The 22,296-nt window shown below is 37.6% G+C and overlaps 1 protein-coding gene across 1 annotated transcript in view; it reads left to right on the top strand.

Annotated features, from left to right (window-relative positions):
• LOC107562805 (bromodomain and WD repeat-containing protein 1-like) overlaps nucleotides 1-19,381 on the top strand; it is a 43,993-nt gene extending 24,612 nt beyond the window's left edge. Inside the window, exons 9-31 of the mRNA XM_016247529.1 lie at nucleotides 1,058-1,148; nucleotides 1,225-1,365; nucleotides 1,452-1,525; nucleotides 3,966-4,188; nucleotides 4,575-4,691; nucleotides 4,803-4,910; nucleotides 5,585-5,709; nucleotides 5,812-5,894; nucleotides 6,012-6,123; nucleotides 7,744-7,805; nucleotides 8,026-8,181; nucleotides 10,082-10,202; nucleotides 10,876-11,001; nucleotides 11,088-11,157; nucleotides 11,236-11,289; nucleotides 12,982-13,107; nucleotides 13,251-13,403; nucleotides 13,520-13,689; nucleotides 13,817-13,959; nucleotides 14,570-14,707; nucleotides 14,858-15,175; nucleotides 15,522-15,659; nucleotides 16,894-19,381. Coding sequence (XP_016103015.1) covers nucleotides 1,058-1,148; nucleotides 1,225-1,365; nucleotides 1,452-1,525; nucleotides 3,966-4,188; nucleotides 4,575-4,691; nucleotides 4,803-4,910; nucleotides 5,585-5,709; nucleotides 5,812-5,894; nucleotides 6,012-6,123; nucleotides 7,744-7,805; nucleotides 8,026-8,181; nucleotides 10,082-10,202; nucleotides 10,876-11,001; nucleotides 11,088-11,157; nucleotides 11,236-11,289; nucleotides 12,982-13,107; nucleotides 13,251-13,403; nucleotides 13,520-13,689; nucleotides 13,817-13,959; nucleotides 14,570-14,707; nucleotides 14,858-15,175; nucleotides 15,522-15,659; nucleotides 16,894-18,314 — 4,270 coding nt within the window. The 3' untranslated portion in view covers nucleotides 18,315-19,381. The remainder of the gene's footprint in view (nucleotides 1-1,057; nucleotides 1,149-1,224; nucleotides 1,366-1,451; nucleotides 1,526-3,965; nucleotides 4,189-4,574; nucleotides 4,692-4,802; nucleotides 4,911-5,584; nucleotides 5,710-5,811; nucleotides 5,895-6,011; nucleotides 6,124-7,743; nucleotides 7,806-8,025; nucleotides 8,182-10,081; nucleotides 10,203-10,875; nucleotides 11,002-11,087; nucleotides 11,158-11,235; nucleotides 11,290-12,981; nucleotides 13,108-13,250; nucleotides 13,404-13,519; nucleotides 13,690-13,816; nucleotides 13,960-14,569; nucleotides 14,708-14,857; nucleotides 15,176-15,521; nucleotides 15,660-16,893) is intronic.
• Nucleotides 19,382-22,296: the final 2,915 nt, after the last annotated feature.

Raw genomic sequence — 22,296 nt, 5'->3', positions numbered from 1 at the left:
TTGAAAATGCCACCATTATGGTTTCCATGTAAACACCCAATACGGGAATCTTTGAAAACTGTGACGTCATGCGTGTGCGTAGTACGTGTCAGGTATGTAGACATACGCAGTACGTGTCGATTTTAAAGGCAAGCGCGAACAAACGTACACAACAATGGCGGAGTACATGGTACTATTGTTGCTGCTCAATAGTTTGCTAACGCTTCTTCAGCAAAGTGTGGATTTATTTCACCAATATTACAACCAACAGCGGAGACACGTCATATACAACATATAATCGTCACTTCCCTACAGGTACTGTTTACTAACAAGGTGACAGCACCAACTAATGGCCTGGCATACGTAGTACAGTGTTTTTGGCAGTTTTCACGGATATGTGTAAAGGTGAATCTTTTTGAAAACGTTGTATATACGACATATGAAACTTTTTAAAAACGCAAGGGAAAAACTTTTCTGTTTTTATACTACATTGTTGTTGTGTAAACGTAACCTACAACAGTCGTTCATATTTGTTTGCTATGGTGTTTTTCTCGAACGACACAAAATACTTTTTAAAACATTTGTTTACATATGACATTTTGATCTTGTCTAAAACATGCCAGATGAGATTAAATATAAGATTCTTTGCTATTGTTTGAATCAGTTTGAAACATTTGTTTACGCCCATATTGGTTTATTGTATTTAAAAGTTACTTTTATATTAAAAAAAGTTAAACTTTATATGCAACTAATGCAATTACATTAGTTAAAATTCCTTCAAATAGTTATGATTGTCATGAACTTCGGATTAATATATTTTTATGTTGCTGAATGTTCTTTAGCTACTTAAGCTCTTAATGGAGTTTTGTATATATGTATAGATGTTTATACATTTGTCACTTTATCGAAAAATATTCAAATGGAAAAGTGGTATGCCGAGTTTAATTATGTTCTATTGTGAGATAGTAATGTCTTTGCTAAGTTGTTGGTTATCGGCAAGTAAACAAGAAAGCTATTGGTTGGTCTTCAGATGGTACGGATTTACAGATTTAATTTACTACATGACTTGTTCATTTAGGGCGCAGGAGTCATTCAGAATAACGAAGGGTGAGGAGGAGGTCACCCTTTACAACACCAAGAGAAGGAGAGTGGCCCACACCACCTTCAGGGTAGGGTTCTGCCTCTCTATGAATTGCATCATGGGTATGATGGCAGCAATGAGTAAACATCTTGTTCTGCCCATAGGATGATTCTGATGACGAAGAGCTGGGCCTCAAACGTGCACAGTCCCGTAAACGGCAGAAGAATCAGGAGCGTAAAGAGAGTCTAGCTGAAGAGTACATCGAGTTCTCATGTGAGGAGGGGGAGGAAACGGCATCTTCTGAGGTTGAGTGTTTGAGTTAATTCACTTTTTACAATACTCTTATGCCATATCATACATGTTAATAATTATATGTGTATTAATGGTGTAGGGCAGTGAAATCAAGGGCAGTGACGTTGATTTGTCTGTTGAGGATGAAGAGGAATGGAGGAGTGATAGCTCAAGGTATTTATTCTGCCACCGTAGTAATTTTAAAAAGGAAGTATGTAATATCTGCCTCTAGTGACACCAAGTGGAATTGCAATTTGTTTCCAATAATAATGCACAGTAAATCTAAATGGAACAATAGAAATGTTCAGTTTAAACTTCTCAAATGATTGCCACAGACATTTTTTTTTTTTACTCCTACTCAAAAAATCATTGCAAACAGGCAATGTGGTGGCGTCTAACTGAAGTAACTTAATATGATAATTTATCACTTTGATAATTTTATATCTCTGTTAGCATTATAGGTGAAGCCCTTTCATTATATGATATATTTTAGGTTTATTTTTTTAATATTCACATAATTCCAAGCATTTCGCAATGCTTCATGAATATTGAGATTTGGGGAAAAGTACTATTGCATAATGAAATACAGTACTTATTTGGAAATTATTATTAATAATAATAATATATGCAGGTGTGTTGTTCCAACAGTGATTATAAACTTAAATTAAATTCAGTCCACCTTTTAAAGACTTTTAAAGTGTGAATGTAAAATCAGAACTTTGGAACTGTCGAAACGGTTCACTTGGAAACTGTTGTTATTTTTGGAATTCTGTTTGGTCCTGCTCATAACGCAGAAATTATAAGCTACACCTTTAAAGTGTTAAAGGGATAGTTCACCCAAAAATGAAAATTCTGTCATTAATTACTCACCCTCATGTCGTTCCAAACCTGTTAGACCTTCGTTCGTCTTCGGAACACAAATTAAGATATTTTTGATGAAATCCGAGAGCTCTCTGGCCCACCATAGGCCGTAAGAGTCCTACCATGATCGAGGTCCAGAAAGGTACCAAGAACATCGACAAAATAGTCCATGTGACATCAGTGGTTCAACTGTAATTTTATGAAGCTACGAGAATACTTTTTGTGCACAAAAAAACTAAAATAACAACTTTATTCAACAATTCTTCTCCTCCCTGTTACCCTAGCAGCATTTTGAATTGTTGAATAAAGTCGTTATTTTAGTTTTTTGAGCAATGGTATTCTCGTAGCTTCATAAAATTGCAGTTGAACCCCTGATGTCACATGGACTATGTTACTGATGCCCTTCGTTTCTGTGCCTTGATCGTGGTAGGACCCTTGCTATCTATGGAGGGTCAGAAATCTCTCGGATTTCATCAGAAATATCTTCATTTGTGTTCCAAAGATGAACAAAGGTCTTACGGGCTTGGAACGACATAAGGGTGAATTAATTACAAAATTAATGACAGAATTTTCATTTTTGGGTAAACCATCCCTTTAAGTCTTTATTATAATTTTTTTTTGTGTGTCATTTTCTGTTGTCATCTTTAGTGGTCGACCGATATGGGTTTTTTTGACAGCCGATGCCGATATCTTGGAAAGCAGGGTGGCCGATATAAAGCCGATATAATTTTATTTAAATTCATATTTAAGGCATTTGAAAATGGATAAAAAAAATAAATGTGTAAAATAAACATACTTGTACTCTAGAAGAAAAAGTATTTTTCACAAATAAATATTTAATAAAAATATAATTAAAAAGGAAGTAAACACTGTAACCAACAGGGCACTCAGTATTCTGGGAAGTTTGTGTGCATTGGGAAAAGCCGATATAATTTTATTTAAATTCATATTTAAGGCATTTGAAAATGGATAAAAAAAATAAAGGTGTAAAATAAACATACTTGTCCTCTAGAAGAAAAAGTATTTTTCACAAATAAATATTTAATAAAAATATAATTAAAAAGGAAGTAAACACTGTAACCAACAGGGCACTCAGTATTCTGGGAAGTTTGTGTGCATTGGGAATCATATTTTTTCAAATAAAGCCAAGGTAACACTCATTTTACATACTGCACACAGTGAAAATGACATGAATATGACAGTGGGCAAATGTATAAAGTGCAGCATAATTTGAAGGTCACGTGCTCACTTCACAAGATCTCAACTAGATTCGACTAAGTCTGCAAGGTTTGTGAAATTAAATGTTCATTAGTCATTCAAAGATTTGTTTCAATTATATAAATGCGTATTTGTGGAATGCTGACGGCAAACGAGAAAGTATTATAATGTTTGCCTTTATGCCCAATGCACACAAACGATTAAAGCAATCATTATAATACTTTTTTGTATACATTTTAATTCCTTTGTTTAACAGTTCTATCTGATTATTAGATAGACTTCTATCCGTATTAGACGGAACTGAATGACAACAGCTACAAGAGGGAGAATGTGAGCACTGTGTGCTCAGGCACTGCCGCAGCCGTTCTCTGCGCCGTCAAAATAAAAGTCCCGCCTCGAACACATCGGCCAAACAGAAAAACTTATCGGCCGATATTTGAAAAATGGCAGATATCGGCCGATATATCGGTCGACCACTAGTCATCTTTAACATGTTCACGAGGAAATATTTACGTCTCTTTGTTCATAATTAAAGTCACTCCTCCAGTGATTATTCCGACTGGATGGCAGATGCAGGAATAAGTTTGCGACCAACTGCGTCTCCATCGTCTCGGTGGCGTGCAAGCCGCAGGATCAGCAGCTCTGAGGAAGAGGATGAGGAAGACGAAGATGTAGCAGATGAGGATCAAACCATAGATGAAGAAGAACAGGTGTCTTCACCCCAAAAGCACAAGAAAGCCAAAAGCAAAACACCAAAGGTGTGCAGCACAGCCATTACTGTCACTATTACAAATTCTTATATGGTCCTTTTAAAATTTATCCCCTTGGTACTTAAGTAGCCCACCCTTCCCCGCCCGATTTTTGGCTTCCTCAAATTCCTAGTTGTAACTCTGGAGAGACATTTTTATTATTGGCTAGCGCTTAATTTAGAATTGTATACCTTGTATAATTTATTCAGAGATTGCCATGAAAATAGCCTTGATGCTGGCATGGTGTTAAAAAGTGAATAAATAATAAGCACTTAATTTAGGCCTGTGTTGGGGAAAAAATGGTTTGGAAAAAATGTTTTTAAAAATAACTGGGCATTTAAATGCCCCTTTTATTTTTTTATGTTATTTTATTTTTTTAAATGTGTTGTCCTTAGCAACCAAAACCGAGACTGCCCGTTAATAGAGAAATCTCGATTGAGTTCCGTCCCTCAGCATGGATTACTGACGTCATTCCCCGAAAATCCCCCTTCGTCCCTCAAATGGGAGACGAGGTACAGAATAAGTTTTCTTTCATCTCATCTGTTTTAATGTACAGCTGATTCTTGTCTTAATCAGATGAAAAGCCTTTTTAATGTTTATTTATTTTTTTTATCTGTCCACAGGTCATCTATTTTCGTCAGGGTCATGAGGCATATGTGGATGCAGTCTGCAGGACTAACCTGTACCCCATTAACCCAGACAGACAGCCATGGAAGAAGATGGAGTTAAGAGTAAGATCAAAAAAAAATTTCTGACACAGTTGATTTTATCAGATGCATCCCTTCATAAGTGCTTTGAAAAACTTTGCATTGATCTGATCTTAACATTATGCATAAAGTGAAGTGACATGTGGCCAAGTATGGTTACCCATACTCGGAATTAGTGCTCTGCATTTAACCCATCCTAAGTGCACACACACAGCAGTGAACACACACAAACCGTGAACACACACCCAGAGCATTGGGCAGCCATTTATGCTGCAGCGCCCGGGGAGCAGTTGGGTGTTTGGTGCTTTGCTCAAGGGCACCTCAGTCGTGGTATTGAAGGTGGGAGAGAGCGCTGGTTATTCACTCCCCCCACCTACAATCCCTGCCGGTACGAGACTCGAACCCACAACCTTTAGGTTACGAGTCCGACTCTCTAACCATTAGGCCACAACTTCCCCATTGCATGTATACATTGATAACTAAACTAATACCAGTCATGATCTGAAATGCCTGAGCCAAAGTTTATCTTCAAAATATGATTACCTCCCAGAAGTGTCTCACACGATTAAGTTCCCATACACTTGTGTTTGTTGTATTTAACCTTGAACATGCTTTTAAACAATACATGCAACTCGCCTAACTTTTTGTTTTCAGCATGTCTGGCTTTGAAAATCTCGTAAATCATTTGTTTTTACCAGGACCAAGAGTTTGTGAAAATAACAGGGATCAAGTATGAAGTGTGCCCTCCAACCCTGTGCTGTCTGAAACTCACCCAGATTGACCCTGGAACAGGCAAAATTACAGACCGATCCTTTTCAATAAAGTAAGCTGGGAAGATATGAGTTGAAATTTCAATTATATTGGCAAAGATGCATCTTGGTGTAGATTAAGCAAAAGTACATGTTTTGGTGCTGTTTTTTCTTAGATATCATGATATGCCGGATGTAATTGATTTTCTGGTGCTGCGTCAAAGCTACGATGAGGCACGGCACAGAGTGTGGACATCGAGTAAGTTTGGAGTCATGACCTGAGGTCATTGAGTTTATTTTGGTAGCCTGCATCAGAATTCAATTTGATTCATATTGAGTCATGCCTGTCCTGGTTTTCGTGCTTTGTTTTCTGTAGGTAATCGGTTTCGCTCTGTGATCGATGACGCCTGGTGGTTTGGGACCATAGTTTGTCAGGAACCATATCAGTCCGAATATCCCGACAGCCTTTTTCAGTGCTTCAAAGTCAAGTAAGCCCAAACTGAATTATTGGATGGTGTGCTCTAGTCATTTGTAGAGTTGCAAAAAGGTAGAAAATTTCCAGTAAATTTAGGAAACATTCCAGAAACGGTAAAATATCGACAGCTGTGGTTGCCAGAACTTCACCGTTAAAAATATGGTAGCAACATTTTAGCTTTTACAGACTTAACTTAAATTCACAATAAAGAAAACGTATTTCATTAACAATAATCAGCATTTCCATCTGCTATATCAGGAAATATTTTGATTCGCGAAATCTTTTTCCACAAAACAAAACAATATCTACAAAAAAAAATCTTTGGATGGAAGCTTGGCTATAATGACAGTGAGTTTTTTAGTACAAATGCACCACGTTGAAGAGGTTGTGCATTGAGTGTGTAACTATGATATAATTATATTATGATTAATATAATTATTATGAGATAATAATTATATTAAATAATGGGAAATACAGTTTGGAAGAACAAACCACACCTTATCTCATAAGCCATAAATGAGAACTATTTTCTGGTGACCTGTTGACCTGTCTTCGATATTACACTAAGTGTGAAAAAAAATCTATTGTACAGTCACTAAATACAATTAAAAACCTAATTTAGATTACCTTCAGCCACAGTAAGTCTGAGCTTACAGAAAAATTTATTTCCCACTGCTTCATACTATGCGGTCATGCCATGGTGCGATCTCTAAAAACGTGCTTGAGGCTTGAATATCTTGTTTAGAAAATATATACTGAACTATTTAAAAACCATGTTTCATTTAACACATCATAATCACTACCTCTGTGTGTCTCTCTCACTGTATAGGTAGTGGATGATATCAGGCCATTAATATATGTCCTCATGCAGACTTGTAAGCGAGCCCGTCCTGATACACACACCTCATTCACTGTTGCTTTCATGCTGCACTTGACTGATGTGCCACATTTTAAAGCCATATTTATGTACCAAGTCATTGTATTTTTATTTTTAATTTTTTGATTGTTGTTGTTGTTGAATTCATTGGTAATTATAATGTTCATCTGTGAAAAAACATCACTTGTTTTTTTATTATTATTTATTATTAAATATGACATTGTTTCTCAAATGCCTGACTTTGCATCATTGTCATTTTCCTGTTGGCTTCAGTTTAAGGTGAATCTGTGATTTCTGTGATTTTCTTTAGGAACTAAATGGACTTGCAAAAATAATATGCATGAGAAATAAGTTTCCAAACACTCATTCCACGCCCCTTCTGTCATCTGGTAAATGGCTAGTCCCGCCCCAAACTTGAACAGTTTATTGAGTCAGATGTTGACATGTCAGGCTGCTTAAACATTCACAGTCACAGTGTTTACACTCTTCAGAAAGACAAACTATAGCAATGGCTTACTTACAGTGACTCTGCATGATAAAAAAAAAATATATATATATTTTAGCACAGACAATTATGCATAGGGTTGCAAAAAGGTAGAAAATTTCCAGTAAATTTAGGAAACATTCCAGAAATTTTGGAAACTTTCCAGGATTTTTTGGAATCTTCCAGGGATTTTTCGAAAGTTTCCGGAAATTTTCCACCCCTTTGCAACCCTAGTCATTTGGCAGTGGTTTTTAACTTCCATGTTTTTGCAGGTGGGACAATGGGGAGACAGAAAAGCTGAGTCCTTGGGACGTGGAGGCTATTCCTGAACACGGTACTTCTGACCACTCAAGCATTATCTTAAACCAGATACACGATGCATGTTTCTTGCAGTGTTTTTTTTTTTCAGTTGAGATGAAATTTGCATATCAGCAGTCTTTGCACTAAATATTCTGAGTTTGTATGTTTACTCCATTTCTAACATAAAGGTACTTGGTCATTGTGTTTTAATTAAGCAAGTGGTTTTTATTGGGGGGTTATTTTGGTTTCTGCAGCTGAGCAGCCGGAGTCGGAGAGTGCAGGAGTGCCAGTGACAGATGAGGAGATGATGGATATCCTGTATAAACCTCAGGAGGATGAATGGGGGGACAAGGGTCGAGACCAAGAGAGTGCACGCATCATTGCAGGCATAGAACAGCTTGTGTCTGTGGGTGCGTTATCCTATATTAATTATCCAAATTTTGATGAACTACTTGGACTAGGGATAGTTAAAGGCACTATGTCATTTTCGCCGCTAGAGGGCGCGTATTCAAAATAAACAGAGACAAAGGCGTAGTTTGATGACGCCGTGACTGAGTGTGGAATCATGGGAGTTGTCGTCTTCATCCCCACAGCCGATGCAATCCGACGGGACTCGGGCAGAAATCATGTTCATGGATGAGCTAATGATTTATTAACGTAGTAGAATGAAGCAAGGGTGAGGCTGAAAGCCGTCGAAGCGAAACGAGGCCGCAGAACGAGTGCGACACAGCTCGAAAGCAGCAGAGCTTTTATTATGCCACAGTCGACTGCTTCCGGTCCTTCCGGTCGTGCGTATGTGGGGTAAAGCAGCGCTGTTTTATCATACTAGATACATTTGAACGTTCTGTTATAATGCTACTCTGTGCAGTCGTCACCGGTCTAATAAAACGCACAACATATTAAAGCGTCTTTGGTGAAATCGAGGGGTTATGACGTCATTGGCAGGCGACACAATGATACTATGGACACGGTCCGTGTCACTTATTAAAATTGCTTATTTCTCTGGCAATTTTTAAACATTCTTCGAAACATTTGGGATAATTTAAGTACACAAGTCAGCAAAATATATAAAACTGTTCTAGTGGTTTTTGGATTTTAATAAAAAAAACGTGCATATTGTGCCTTTAATTTACTTACCCTAATGACATTGCGATCCCTTGACTCAGATGTTTTTTTTTGTGAGTTTTAAAAGCTTCTAAAAGTTTATAAGGAGACTTTGTAAAAGTAATCCATTTGAATTTAGCCGTTTTTTTTTGGATTACGTAGACTTTCATTGTATGGACAAAAATGAAAAATATCTTCAAATGACCTATCGGCAGTGTTGGGGAAAGTTACTTTTAAAAGTAATTTTCACACCAAAAGGGAAATGAATAAGCCTCAGGCTGAAGGGAAAAAGTACATTTAAGTCCGTAGAGTAGAATGCAGAAGAAGAAATTTCAACATGCTTCAGCAATAAACATTTTGAGTGTTTTTGTGAGTGAGATGAATGAATGCATATTCATATTTATTCTAGAACTACAGTAACATCTGATTTCTCGCAACATGGGGACAGGAGAGCTGTCAATCAATAAATTGGGGGGGAAAAGTAACTTGCGTTACTTATCTGAAAAAGTAACTCAGATATTCTCTTGTAAATTAAAAAGTAATGCGTTGCTTTACTAGTTACTTGGAAAAAAGTAATCCGATTACGTAACTCGCGTTACTTGTAATGCGTTACCCCAACACTGCCTATCGGTAAGCCCCTCCCCTCGAACGCAGATGAGCCAATGGCAGTCGAGTATCAGTTGCACTCAGTTTTCAGCTCCATGAAAAAACATTGGAAGAGCCGAAGCTTTCATCGGTTTGATGGAGTTTATTCTTCATATTAAACTGGTTAAATGTAAATTAATTTAATCTTACACTGAGGTACATGAACAGGGTTGATCCGAGATGTTGTCATTGCGATCGTAAAGACCGTAACATGAGAATTCTCCTGTTTGCATTGTGATCTGTATTTTTACATATTTATTTTGAAATATTTTATATATAACTCCATGTCATATTTAAGTCCCACATCTTTCCGTGTCCAAAATGTATCAAAAAATATCTTGGGACAAGGTTTTCACATCATTGTAAGACAGTAGTGTCTGAGTGCGCAACAGTAACTAAGGGGGGTGGAGCTTACCGATAGGTCAATTGTGTTCCAAAGTTCAATGATGGACTTCTGGGTTTGGAACAAGATAATGACAGAAAATATCACTTTTCTGTAAACTAACCATTTAACTGTGACCCTCTGATGTATTAAATGTCGATTTCTGTTCTTTTCGACAGCTATTGCAGCACCTTTCTCTGGTCCGGTCGACCTCACTCAGTATCCAACATATTGTGCTATCATTGCATACCCCACCGACCTTAACACCATCAAACTGCGGCTTAAGCACAACTTCTACAGGTTTGTATCTTAATAGTTGCAGTCCACCTAAAAATAAAAATTGTCACCATTCACTCATCCCCGTAACATTTCTAAACCCATATGAAAATCTTTGTTCCATGATGCACATATGTAGGCATTTTGAAGAATGTTCATGCTGCACTTTTCCATATAACCCATAAGACTTTCATTCATCTTCAAGAAACGAATGGTAATTTATTTTTTTTAATAAACCTGAGAGATTTCTGTCCCTCTATCAGAAAATCCATACCATCAAGACTTTGACTCAGAAAGTTCATAAAGACATTGCAAAACGTAATCTAAATGAATTGAGTGGTTTAATCCAGGTCTGCTGAAGAGACACTTTATATGAACAGATTTAATTTAGGCTTTTTTCATATAAACTGATCAGTGCACATAAATGGAGCACGTCATATATTGTCACCTGCAGCTTGACGTGCAAAAAGAAACTTTGTTGGTTTTTGCAGAAGCTTAAACATGCAAGCATGTTAACCCCATTGGACTCGCTACTGTTATGGTAATTTTTTTGTACGAAAAGAGCAGTTTGATCATTCTACAAAAGAGTTTATGTCCCACAGAAAGAAAGTGGAATAAGAGTTTGAATGTTTGAGTGTTTCATGTCATTAGTGTATGTCTACTTTTGGTGTGTTTTAACATGTCTTGGGTTTTTTAGGAGACTGTCTGCATTGATCTGGGATGTAAAACACATTGAACAAAATGCCAAGACTTTTAATGAGCCCCGCAGCAAGATTGCACAGTCTGCAAAAATCATAACAAATGTTCTTCTGAAGTTCATAAGGTTGGTCTTTAGTGAAGGTCCATTTGTGATATTTATGTTTTTGTTCTGTAATTTAATCAACTTTTTTTTTTTCTCCCCGGCCACAGTAAACTTCACTGTACAGATATTATGGAGATCTACAATGCCGTTGAAAACATGGAGTACTCTGAAGATGAGGTGAGTGTATTTTTCACCTGTATTTTCTTAGCCTGTATTTTCTGCAAAACTTGAGATTGATTCTGGTGTGGCTTTTAGGACATGGATGACATTGATGCACCTGGAACCTCTGCAGGACAAAGACTTCGCCAGGTAGTGTAAGATATTATATATAGGGCTGTTGCGATATTCGTCGATTTTATTAGACTATTCGATTTTTATCTTCATTTTGCTCGCATCGACTAACCGGGAAAATACCGGAAGTGACGCATTTCACGGACAAGAATCCATACAACACATTAGACTGTGTCCCAAGGCTGCATGATATATTAAACCCATTTAAAAATCATAATTAAGCATAATTGTCAATTCACAAATGCTACGATTTAATTAAATAATTATATGCGATGCAGTTCTAATACAGTATATGTGCTTTAATTATTTACATGCGTGTAGGTGAAGTACGTGCATCACACAGCGGCTCCGTTCACAGTAGTTCCACAGGAACTGTTATCATTTACATGTGTGCAGGTTCCACAGGAACTGTTATCATTTACATGTGTGGAGCGTCTCAAACTCCATCTCTGCATGTTGTTGTGAGTTTGGGTTTATTATAGCGTTCATCTGGGAATGCAACGTGCGCCAGATATGTAAGGTAAATCATTTATAAATCTACGCAAACACAGGAGAATACATAGCGGTTTCAAAATAAAAGCTCAAACCCTCACTCTTGAGTTTACATGTTTTGATGTCCACATATTCTTTTAATTACAGTGGCTATAGCATTTCTGTCCTAAAGAAATGGCCAAATATTAAAAATTGAGTGGACATTTGAATGAAATGGTGCTTGGTTAATATTAAACCAGTATTAGGTTGCACAGCAATGTGTAAAAAATAATCATCAGGCCGTTGGCGCCCCCTGCAGGCCTTTGTTGTAATGCGTGATGTACATTAGCTCTATTGTTTATAATACATTATGTATTTTAACAGTTTTGTTCAATAAAACCATATGATTTCTTGCTTTTGATACTTTATTTGAACTAATTATTATTGCCTCATTGCTATTATATATGTATTTTAAGTAATTTAAAGGCTATTGTTCACTTACATCTATTTTTATTACCACAAAAAAAAATTTATTATAGGAAGCATCTCCAATTTTTTTTTTTTTTTTTTTTTTCAGAAATACTGTACATTTACATTTTTTTCCCTAAATAAATTCTGGTAAATAACATTTCTGGTTAATACTTTTTAAAAAAGTGTGTTTTGATTATAATTGTATTATTAGTAGACTAGAACACGTGGATATGTTGTCATTCTTGCACTATAATACTGAACTTTGATTTCAGTGATTTGGACTGAGATGCACACTTGCTTCTTGCACTCTGTTGCACATTACCTTTGCTTTAAAAAAAGGATTTCATAGAAATTTGGATTTCATTTGGTTTAATAAAATAATAGTTATGATATAGTTTAATAAAAGATTGTTTGTGGGAAATTAATCTTTAAGATTAATCGGTTAATCGATAAATTAGTCAATAGGTTAATCGAAATAAAAATAGTCATTAGTGGCAGCCCTAATTATATATATATATATATATATATATATATATATATATATATATTGTACACTGTACACTGTACTGTAATCTCAATTTTTGGGTGGAATGATAGTATATACTGCACATTGTTAGAAATGTCACCAGAGATCCTGTTACACTGTTGATTATTCTACTATATACCTGCGCTTTGATTTGAAAAATTCCATCACTAAACTGAAAACGAGAAGTTTGTTCAGATGGGAAAATGAATGTTTAAGATGCTGTTTTGTGTTGATTTTGTCAGTCATCACTGGAGGTTGTGCAGGACAGGGATGCATGGAAGGACCACTGCAAACGTTTGCTGGACTACATGTTTGAGTGTGAGGATTCAGAGCCGTTCCGGGATCCTGTAGATCAGAGAGAATATCCTGTGAGTCCAAAAAAACAATCAATGGAATAATGTTAGGGAAGGGGTTATCTGTCTTAATCTGGAGATGTGGATCTGATTTAAAGGTGGGATCAAGCATTGTCAGTAGAAGCAGGAAGTTAAATGTCTCCTCTTTGTGTCTCCAGGATTACTGTAATATTATCGACACCCCTATGGACCTTGGAACAGTGCGGCAAACTCTTGAAGAAGAGCGCTATGAAAATCCCATAGACCTCTGCAAGGACACCAGACTTATTTTTGCCAATGCTAAAGCCTACACGCCAAACAAACGGTCAAAGGTAATGCATTAATGTCTTGGATAATCTTGTCTTTTTCTGCCTTTTCTTCTTTCTGCTTGCCTTTTTGCTTAATTCTTGAAGACACGTTGATGTTCTTGCACTATTTGATTTGACAGATTTACAGTATGACTTTGCGACTGTCAGCGTTTTTCGAGGAGAGTATACAAAAAATCCTTTCAGACTATAAGACTGCCATCAAAAGTAGCTTAAAGCTGCGACGGAGTCAAAGATTCAGGAAGAAATTACAGCATCAGGAGTCGGCTCCTTCCAGCCAAGGATCCTCACGGTAAGCGGATCCTCCTGCCAAGTTTATGCTGCCGTCTCTTATTGTTAATCTAACCTTTTTTTTTCTTCCGAATAGTTTGCATTCAGAAAACAAACCTGTCTCTTTTTTTCCCCCCTCTTGACCCTAGTCAAAAGAGGTCTACTTTAAAAACTCAGGAAAACACAGAACAGTCTACAGCCAAATCTACCTTAGCCAAAGTGTCTGGACCAGAGCGCCGCAGAGTCAATGAAGCCAAGGACACCTTCAGACGGAGTTGCTCATCTTCATCCGGTAAGACAGACAACTCGTAAAAACATGATTTGTTTCTGGTCTTAAAATATAAGGCACTCTGTTGCAGCAACACCCGTGTACAGGTCAGTTAAATTGAAAACGAAAATTTAAATCAACTTATTTTTAAGTGAACTGCCCATTCACATGAAGATGTTCTAAAACTATTTCAGCTGCTTTATTTGGAATAAAAAATTTTTTTTTAAAAAGGACACAAAAAGCATTAAAATGAGCAGACATGAGACTGCATTATTCACTGAGAGTCTTCCTCTCCAATGAGTTAACTCTACAACCACTCGAAATCCAGATCAGTACAAGTTGTGAATGAATCATTCAGCCTGGTTTTATGAACTGGATCCACTACCTCCACCAGTGGTTGTTCCTGTTGATTGCACAGTGCTTTAATGGGCACCATTTTTTAGAAACCCACCAGGTGGAGCCGTTTATCCACTGACCAGATATTATAGACCATAATTATGTCGAAAATACTGGTAAAACTGATTCTAGGTAAATCTGTAATTGTAGTGTAAACTATTCCTTTTTATTACATGGGACTTTCAGAAACTCTGGAATTACCGTCAGCTGCTAAAGACAGTTTGTGCTTTTGATATAGGGTCTGACCATGACAGCAAACAATCTCTGAGTCAGTCGGAAGAGGATGAGGAACCTTCATCCTCATCTCGTGTCTGCAGACGAGAGACTAGAGCCACAAGAAGAGCTGCACAGAATAATGGAGCAAAACGCAGACATGGTGGGATCCTTTAGACAAACTGTTAGATCCTTGTGTGTGTCATTGTGTGCAGTTGAGTAGAAATGTAAAGCACTTTCAGCTAGTGGAAAATGACACATACTTATTTTGACAATAACAAATCACCTTTAAAATTTGCTTTATGTATCTTAGAGGGCCATGCCAAGATGAATGGGCACAACAGGTCACACGCGCGTCAGAGACCACGACCCTGCAGCGATTCTGACCAAGAGCCTTCGCAAGGCTCTGACACCTCAGAGAACGAGTCGTCATCATCATCTGTCAGTCGCCGGCCGAGAGCCCGCAAGACCGCCATGGCAGCAGTTAATAAGATGAAACTCATGGATATCCTGGAAGACGATGAAGGCTCGGATGAGGAGGGCCGTGGAGGCAACACCCGACCTGCGACCCGTGCTAGCAAACGCTCTGCTGTAATTCAGAGCAGTTCTGATTCAGAAGAGGAGGAAGACGGTATAAACATCTACACAGCATAAGGTCCTTGCACACTGACTCCGAAATTTTCGTATGCATTTTTTCTTTTTCATATTCATCATCATTTCCTATCAAAATGCTTGCTACGGATGCGAAAACGCAGAAAATCGAACCTGATCCAAATTTTTTATGACAGACGAAAGTTTCGGCGGCAGTGTGTAAACATGATTGACACAACGTGAGGTCGTATTTATTTTTTAACGTGCGGAAATTTCGGACTCCGTGGGCAATGACCTTTTCATTGAAATTGTGTAAAAGGGGGAAAAATATCTAATGTAACTTAAATGCACATTCCCTCCTTTTATTGTTATTGTTTTTCTCACAGTGTCAAATGAAAGTGACGTTTCAGCCAGTGAAGAAGAGAAAAGTGATGGCAGCTCAGACAGTAATTCATCTTCTCAAAGCAAAGCGGAGAGTAGAACTGCTGGGCGCAGACCATCTAGAAGATCAGCAGAAAAAGAGGGTGCGTTTGGTAGATCCCTTGAGCTCTATAATCGGCATGAAATCCAGATTTTATTCATCTGCACATTCTTGGTTTTGCACAATTTGTTATCAAGCATTCTATTACAAAGAAAGTCTGTCATCTTAATGATAATAACCCATTAAAGGGTTAGTTCACCCAAAAATTAATATTAGCCTTTGTTTTACTCACCCTCGACGCATCCTAGATGTATATGACTTTCTTCTTTCAGACGAATCATATCGGAGTTATATTAAAAAGTGTCCTGGCTATTCCAAGTGTTATCATTGCAGTGAGCGGGTGTTTCTGTTGAGCAGTCTCAATCAAATTAAGCGCGCATTTATAATAAAACGTGCCTCACACGGCTCCGGGGCTTGAATAAAGGCCTCCTGTAGAGAATCCATGCGTTTTTGTAAGAAAAATATCCATGTTTCAAACTTAATAAACACTTTTCTCTCACTTCAGCTGACTGTCGTATGTGGAAACTCTTCTGGCAGATGACGTAGGACGCATGCGTCACGCGCACATCTGAGATATGCTAGAGTTTGTTTACAGGAGCAAAGGAAGCAATGTTTCCTTACTTTAGGAAAGGAAAACCAGTCTCCTCTTGGCTTATATCGACATTTTTCTTTACAATTCCTCGACTTGTACTTCTAATTCATGACCGGCGTTTTGTTTTGTTCTCCATCCGCGTTCGTCACTAATCACGCAACGCCGACGTTCTACGTCATCCGCCGGAACGACTTCCTCGTACCACAGTTAGATGAAGTGAGAGAGAAGTGTTTATTACGTTTGAGATGTGGATATTTTTCTTACAAAAACATGGATTCGCTAAAGGAGGCCTTCATTCACCCCCCGGAGGCGTGTGAGGTTTGTTTTATTAGCGATGTGCGTGCTTTATTTGACGTCTTTTGGACTGTTGAACATAAACACCCGCCCACTGCAATGATAACGCTTGGAAGAGGCAGGACAATTTTTAATATAACTCTGATTGGATTCGTCTGAAAGAAAGTCATATACACCTAGGATGCCTCGAGGGTGAGTAAAACACAGGCTAATTTTCATTTTTGGGTGAACTAACCCTTCAAAAACATGCTCCGCTTGTTCAGGCTCAAATAAAAATGGACTGATTGCTAGGACTAAAGTTTAACCTCAAATGAAGTATGGGCCTTTAACATTACGCATTAATGGGTCACTGACACTAAAGAAAAGTGCATTTCTGTATTTCTATTTTTAGAAACGTCTCCTTTCATTAATGGACACAGCACCAAACGGCAACGAGTGGAAAGTGAGGACAACACAGATGATGGGGAGAGTCAGAATGAAAGTGTGAACGGGGAGTCAGACGAGGATCTCGTTGTCAGGCGGAAGTCCACCAGGAAGACTGCAAAAGCCGCTGTCACTAAAATAAAAAAATTGAATGACACTGATGCTGAAGAAGAGAATTGCTCCAGAGACCGACGTCAGAAAAATCGGCCAAGCAAGCAGGATTCTGAAAGGAGTTCTGATGAGGATGTTGAGGTGCCCAAAACTCTAAAGCACCCTTATCAAAACGGAAGGAAGGTGGATGCGAAAGAGCTGAAGAGGAGTAAAGCACCATCAGAAAGCCAAGAACAAGCTTCTGCCACAAAACAGCAGGTTACCCGCAAAAAAAACTCAACCACAGATGCATTAACATCAACCACCCAGGACTCAGAGGAGCTCAGTGATGTTTCAGAAAAATCTGTTGCTCGCATGAAGAGAATTAAATCGGAAGACGAAGAAAATCAAAGTGATGGTGAAGAAAAAAGGTCGCTCAGAAACCGAAAGTGTGCGTCCAACGCTCGCAGAAAGAAGCTTGAGGCAATGTCGGATGCCTCCAGTTCGCAAAGTGAAGAGGAGGCAGACCGAAGACAGAGGAAAAAGGAGGATACTTCCTCTGATGAATGGCAAAAGAGCGACGCATCGGAGGAGGACAAGAAGGCACATCCGAGGAGGAAGCCTTGCCTTAAAGTTGCATCCAAAGGAATCTCTCTTAGAACTCTTCCCAAGAAGAGCTACATTATGGAGGACTCGGATGAAGAATTCAGTCCAGAGATGGAGATTAATTCGAAGAATGGAAAGCGCAAGGAGCGGGCCAACTCCAGGGCAAGAAACCCACCAGGCGGTACCTCAAAAAGAAAACGTGGTGGCTCCTCAGAGTCTGAAGACGCAGACAACAAAAGTAGTAGGACCAGTGATGAAAACGAGGGCATGACACCTCAAAGAAAGCATGCGAACCGCTACAAGCGCTTGAGGGGCTCGACGGCCTCTGAGAGTGACTCCGAATCTAGGTGCAAATCAGAGAATGATCGGGAGCGATGGTCTCAGGAGAAGCTTCCCAAGGCGACCCGGCAACAACGGAAGCAAAGCGACGAAGGAAGCAACGAGGATGATGATGGAAGCGACTCTGAAAGCGAAGAGTCTGGGGAGTCTGAATCAGATGCCAGCTCAGGTTCACGGAGCAGTCCGAAGAGAAAGCTAAGAGACCGTGGCCGAGGAACCACACGCTCCAGGAAACATCAGAGGGATGTTTCTGATGAGGATAGCGACGTGTCGTATGAGAAACCTCGACGGGCCACGCGCATCCGGACCAGAAACAGAGGCAAACGGACTGTGAATTATCAAGACAGCGAATGAAGGATTTGGGCGGTTGAGCCATGCAAGAGACACTAACTGGAGACCTTGAAGACACACTTGATTGTCCCAACATAAAAAACAATGGTAGTAGCACTGGAGTCCTCGATATACTGTGAATCAGTTTCATTCAGGGATATTTATGTTTTCTATGAAAAAAATGGATTCTAAATAAGATGTATTTGATCTACTGGTTTGGCTATTCAAACCAGCCCATCTCTGTGATTCGGCCAACAGGAAAGACTGCATGGAGAAGCATTGTTTGCTTGGGTGCTATCCTAATATACCTCCTGTTTAATTGAGCATATTTGCTGGCTTGCACTAAAAGGCACACTGTAATGAGGTATTTTATACACTAGTTCTGCATTAGAAACTCAGGGGTCAACTACGTTTACCATATTCTCAAACTTAACTTTAGCTCTAGGATTCTAGTGTCATATTTTCGACATGAGCATTTAGGTCCAAAAACACTTTATGAAAACGAACAAGTCGTCTTTGACTCTGACAAACAAATTCTGTATTTCCGCTGTTAAAGGGATCGTTGAGCCAAAATGTACAAATGTTTTTTTTCCTGTCATCTGTCACCTTTTGGTTCCTCTTTTTTATTTTTTTTCTTTGACCATATTTCCAGGTTTTTGAGAGTCGGTTTGTAGCAAAGCGTTGTATATTTAAATTCCTTTGTCGAGCATTATTATTTTTTTTTCTTTTTGTATTCAAATGAGATGAATTGCCATGCCATGAACTATGAACTGGTACCTATTTGCTAAGTACAGTAAATCAAATGAGTACTTCCAGCAAAGAACTGTGATTTCTCATATTGGGAAGACGGTTTAGTGATCTGTGTTGCAAACTTTCAGTATTAATTCCTTTTCAGACTTAACTTATGAACAGCAATTAACTTTTGTATGCAGTCTTTGAATTGTGCATCGCCGTTTATGTAATGCAGTTGTTATTAGGCATTTTGCTTGATGTCTTTTTCATATGAGCTTCTTTAATACAAGGATGATAAGCCTGTTGGCCGCTTAAGTGTGAGAGGGATGGCTTCCTATGAATAAAGAACTATTTCACGTCTAACTCATTTGCTTGAGAAATAAGCTGATACAGGACAAATGAAAGACAAATCTCACATTTCGTTTACCAGTTATAACTGATCGTGATTACATATACAGTGTTTTTTTTACTACTTACAAAATGTAAGTGCCTAAATGTAATTTGATTTGCAAATTTTCCAGGTGCGAGCATGTGGCAGATGCATGCGAATCAATGATGCTGCAAATACAAGTCTAAGATCTTAAAAGAACTTTTAAAAGTATACTTTGCAAAAATTTAAAAGTACCTTTATGCACATGCAACCTGAAGGTCAGACCAATTATTCATGAATATGATTAGGATCCAAGATGAGGGGAAAAATCTGACAAATTTTAATTTAAAGCTGTAGTCCGTAAATTTTGCCTCTTTGTCGCCATCTCTGTTTGAAACCTGCAAATGCAGTTTTTGCGGAATTATTAAAAAAAAAAAATTTTTTACGTGGGTTGTGCACCGGCATGGCTCCTCAGTGCGGATGAATGCGTGGATATTTACTGTACTTCGGAATCACAGAGACCGTTCCAAATGGCATACTTGCTTACTGCTTACATGCCCAGTACACCATGCATACTGCCTACAATTCTTTAAAGAATTGTTTGTGAAACGGTATACAATAAGCAACAAATGTTTCAGAGTGGTATGCTTAAGTGTTGTCACATGACAAACACAACATTAATTCAGCACAGCTGTCCAGGCTGTTACCTTACAAACAAATGTGTGTGAAACGGTATACAATAAGCAACAAATGTTTCAGAGTGGTATGCTTAAGTGTTGTCACATGAAACACTGAACATTAATTCAGCACAGCTGTCCAGGCTGTTACCTTACAAACAAATGTGCTAACCATTCGTTTTACAAAGGCTTGCCAAGGCTGCATACTAGTAAACAATGCTATATTATATATAATATATATTGCCCAATTTAACTCGTTTCATAATTGATTAACTTTACATATTGGACAGAACTGAATCAACAGTAAGCTGTGGAAGTGGAAGAAGCGATATATTCTAGTGCAAATAATGATAAATTCTGTTTGCACTAAAATAGCAGCATTTTCTTTAGCAACAGGAGTGTAAATAGTAGTTAGGTGGCAGATATTAATACTTTAAATATATACTTTTATAAAACTGAAGGAAATAATCAAAAAGTTGAAAAAAGTATCGGGTAGAGTTAGGGGGAGGTGTAAGGAGGGCTTTTGTCCGAATAATGTGGCATCTATTTAATAATTTGAATTCAAATAAAAATGTACACAAGTTATTATTGCATACTGTTTTATAATGTATTACAATTACAGAACTGAATCAACAGTAAGCTGTGGAAGTGGAAGAAGCGATATATTCTAGTGCAAATAATGATAAATTCTGTTTGCACTAAAATAGCAGCATTTTCTTTAGCAACAGGAGTGTAAATAGTAGTTAGGTGGCAGATATTAATACTTTAAATATATACTTTTATAAAACTGAAGGAAATAATCAAAAAGTTGAAAAAGTATCGGGTAGAGTTAGGGGGAGGTGTAAGGAGGGCTTTTGTCCGAATAATGTGGCATCCATTTAATAATTTGAATTAAAATAAAAATGTACACAAGTTATTATTGCATACTGTTTTATAATGTATTACAATGTTGAGGTGCAGATAATTGCCACTATTGGCAATAAGTAATTAGCAGAATATCCTGCTATTTTAATAGTATAAATAGCTATTTGCACTTATTGTAAATAGCATATCACAAAACAAATACTGCTATTTGCACTTAGAAATGTACACCCCTGCTCTGGACCACAAAACCAGTCATAAGTGTACAATTTTCAAAATCGAGATTTATAAATCATCTGAAAGCTGAACAAATAAGCTTTCCATTGATGTATGGTTTGTTAGGATAGGATAATATTTGGCCGAGATACAACTATTTGAAAATCTGGAATCTGAGGGTGCAAAAAAATCTAAATATTGAGAAAATCATCTTTAAAGTTGTCCAAATGAAGTTCTTAGCAATGCATATTACTAATCAAAAATTAACTTTTGATATATTTACGGTAGGACATTTACAAAATATCTTGCTGGAACATGATCTTTACTTAACATCCTAATGATTTTTGGCATAAAAGAGAAATCTATAATTGTGACCCATACAATGTATTGTTGGCTATTGCTACAAATATACCCCAGCGACTTAAAGGGGTCATATGATGCTTTTTTTTTTTATTATTATTTTGTGTATTTGGTGTAACAGAATATGTTGACATGCTTTAATGTTCAAAAAACACCAGCAGTATATTTCATTGTACACATGGGGTACTTTTTATCCCCGTGTGCACCAAACCCATCTTGAGTGTTTGCTGCTAAAAAGCACTTTTTTTAGTTTCATCTGCCCATAGAAGCCAGTCCCATTTGAAGTTCCAGTCGTGTCTGACAACAGAATATGCTGGGGCCTGTTTTTAGATGAGCTAGGAGAATTGTTCTTGAAACCCTCCCAAACAACATGTGCTGATGTAGGTATGTTTGATCATTTTTTGAAGCTTTTCTGACCCTGCAGCTGTGGCTCTTGCTAGTGCATATTTTTCTTTTCTCTCTTTTTTTAAGCAAATGAAGTGGCTTACTTCACCATTGTCTTAATACAATCAGCGTACTATTGCAGGGATGGTTAAATTATTTAGCCTGGTTTGTCAAAATTATACTGTGTCTGTTACACTGTTAACACTGTGAGCAATGCAGAAAAATGAAAACACTAACGTCAATCAATTATTGTTTACTGTTAAAATTACAGTTTTTGGAAGTGAAAAAGAAAAAGTCATTATATAATTTACAGTGAAAAAAATTCCGTGCATGACACTTCATATTTTGTTTTTTCATTGAAATAACATGTTTCTTCTTAGTTTTTTCTTATCAGTTGTGTACATTA

Source organism: Sinocyclocheilus grahami, unplaced genomic scaffold (genome assembly GCF_001515645.1).
Source record: "Sinocyclocheilus grahami isolate Dianchi unplaced genomic scaffold, SAMN03320097.WGS_v1.1 scaffold841.1, whole genome shotgun sequence".
NCBI lineage: Eukaryota > Metazoa > Chordata > Actinopteri > Cypriniformes > Cyprinidae > Sinocyclocheilus > Sinocyclocheilus grahami.
Note: the sequence above shows the minus strand (reverse complement) of the source record. Positions and strands in the feature narration are given on the sequence as shown.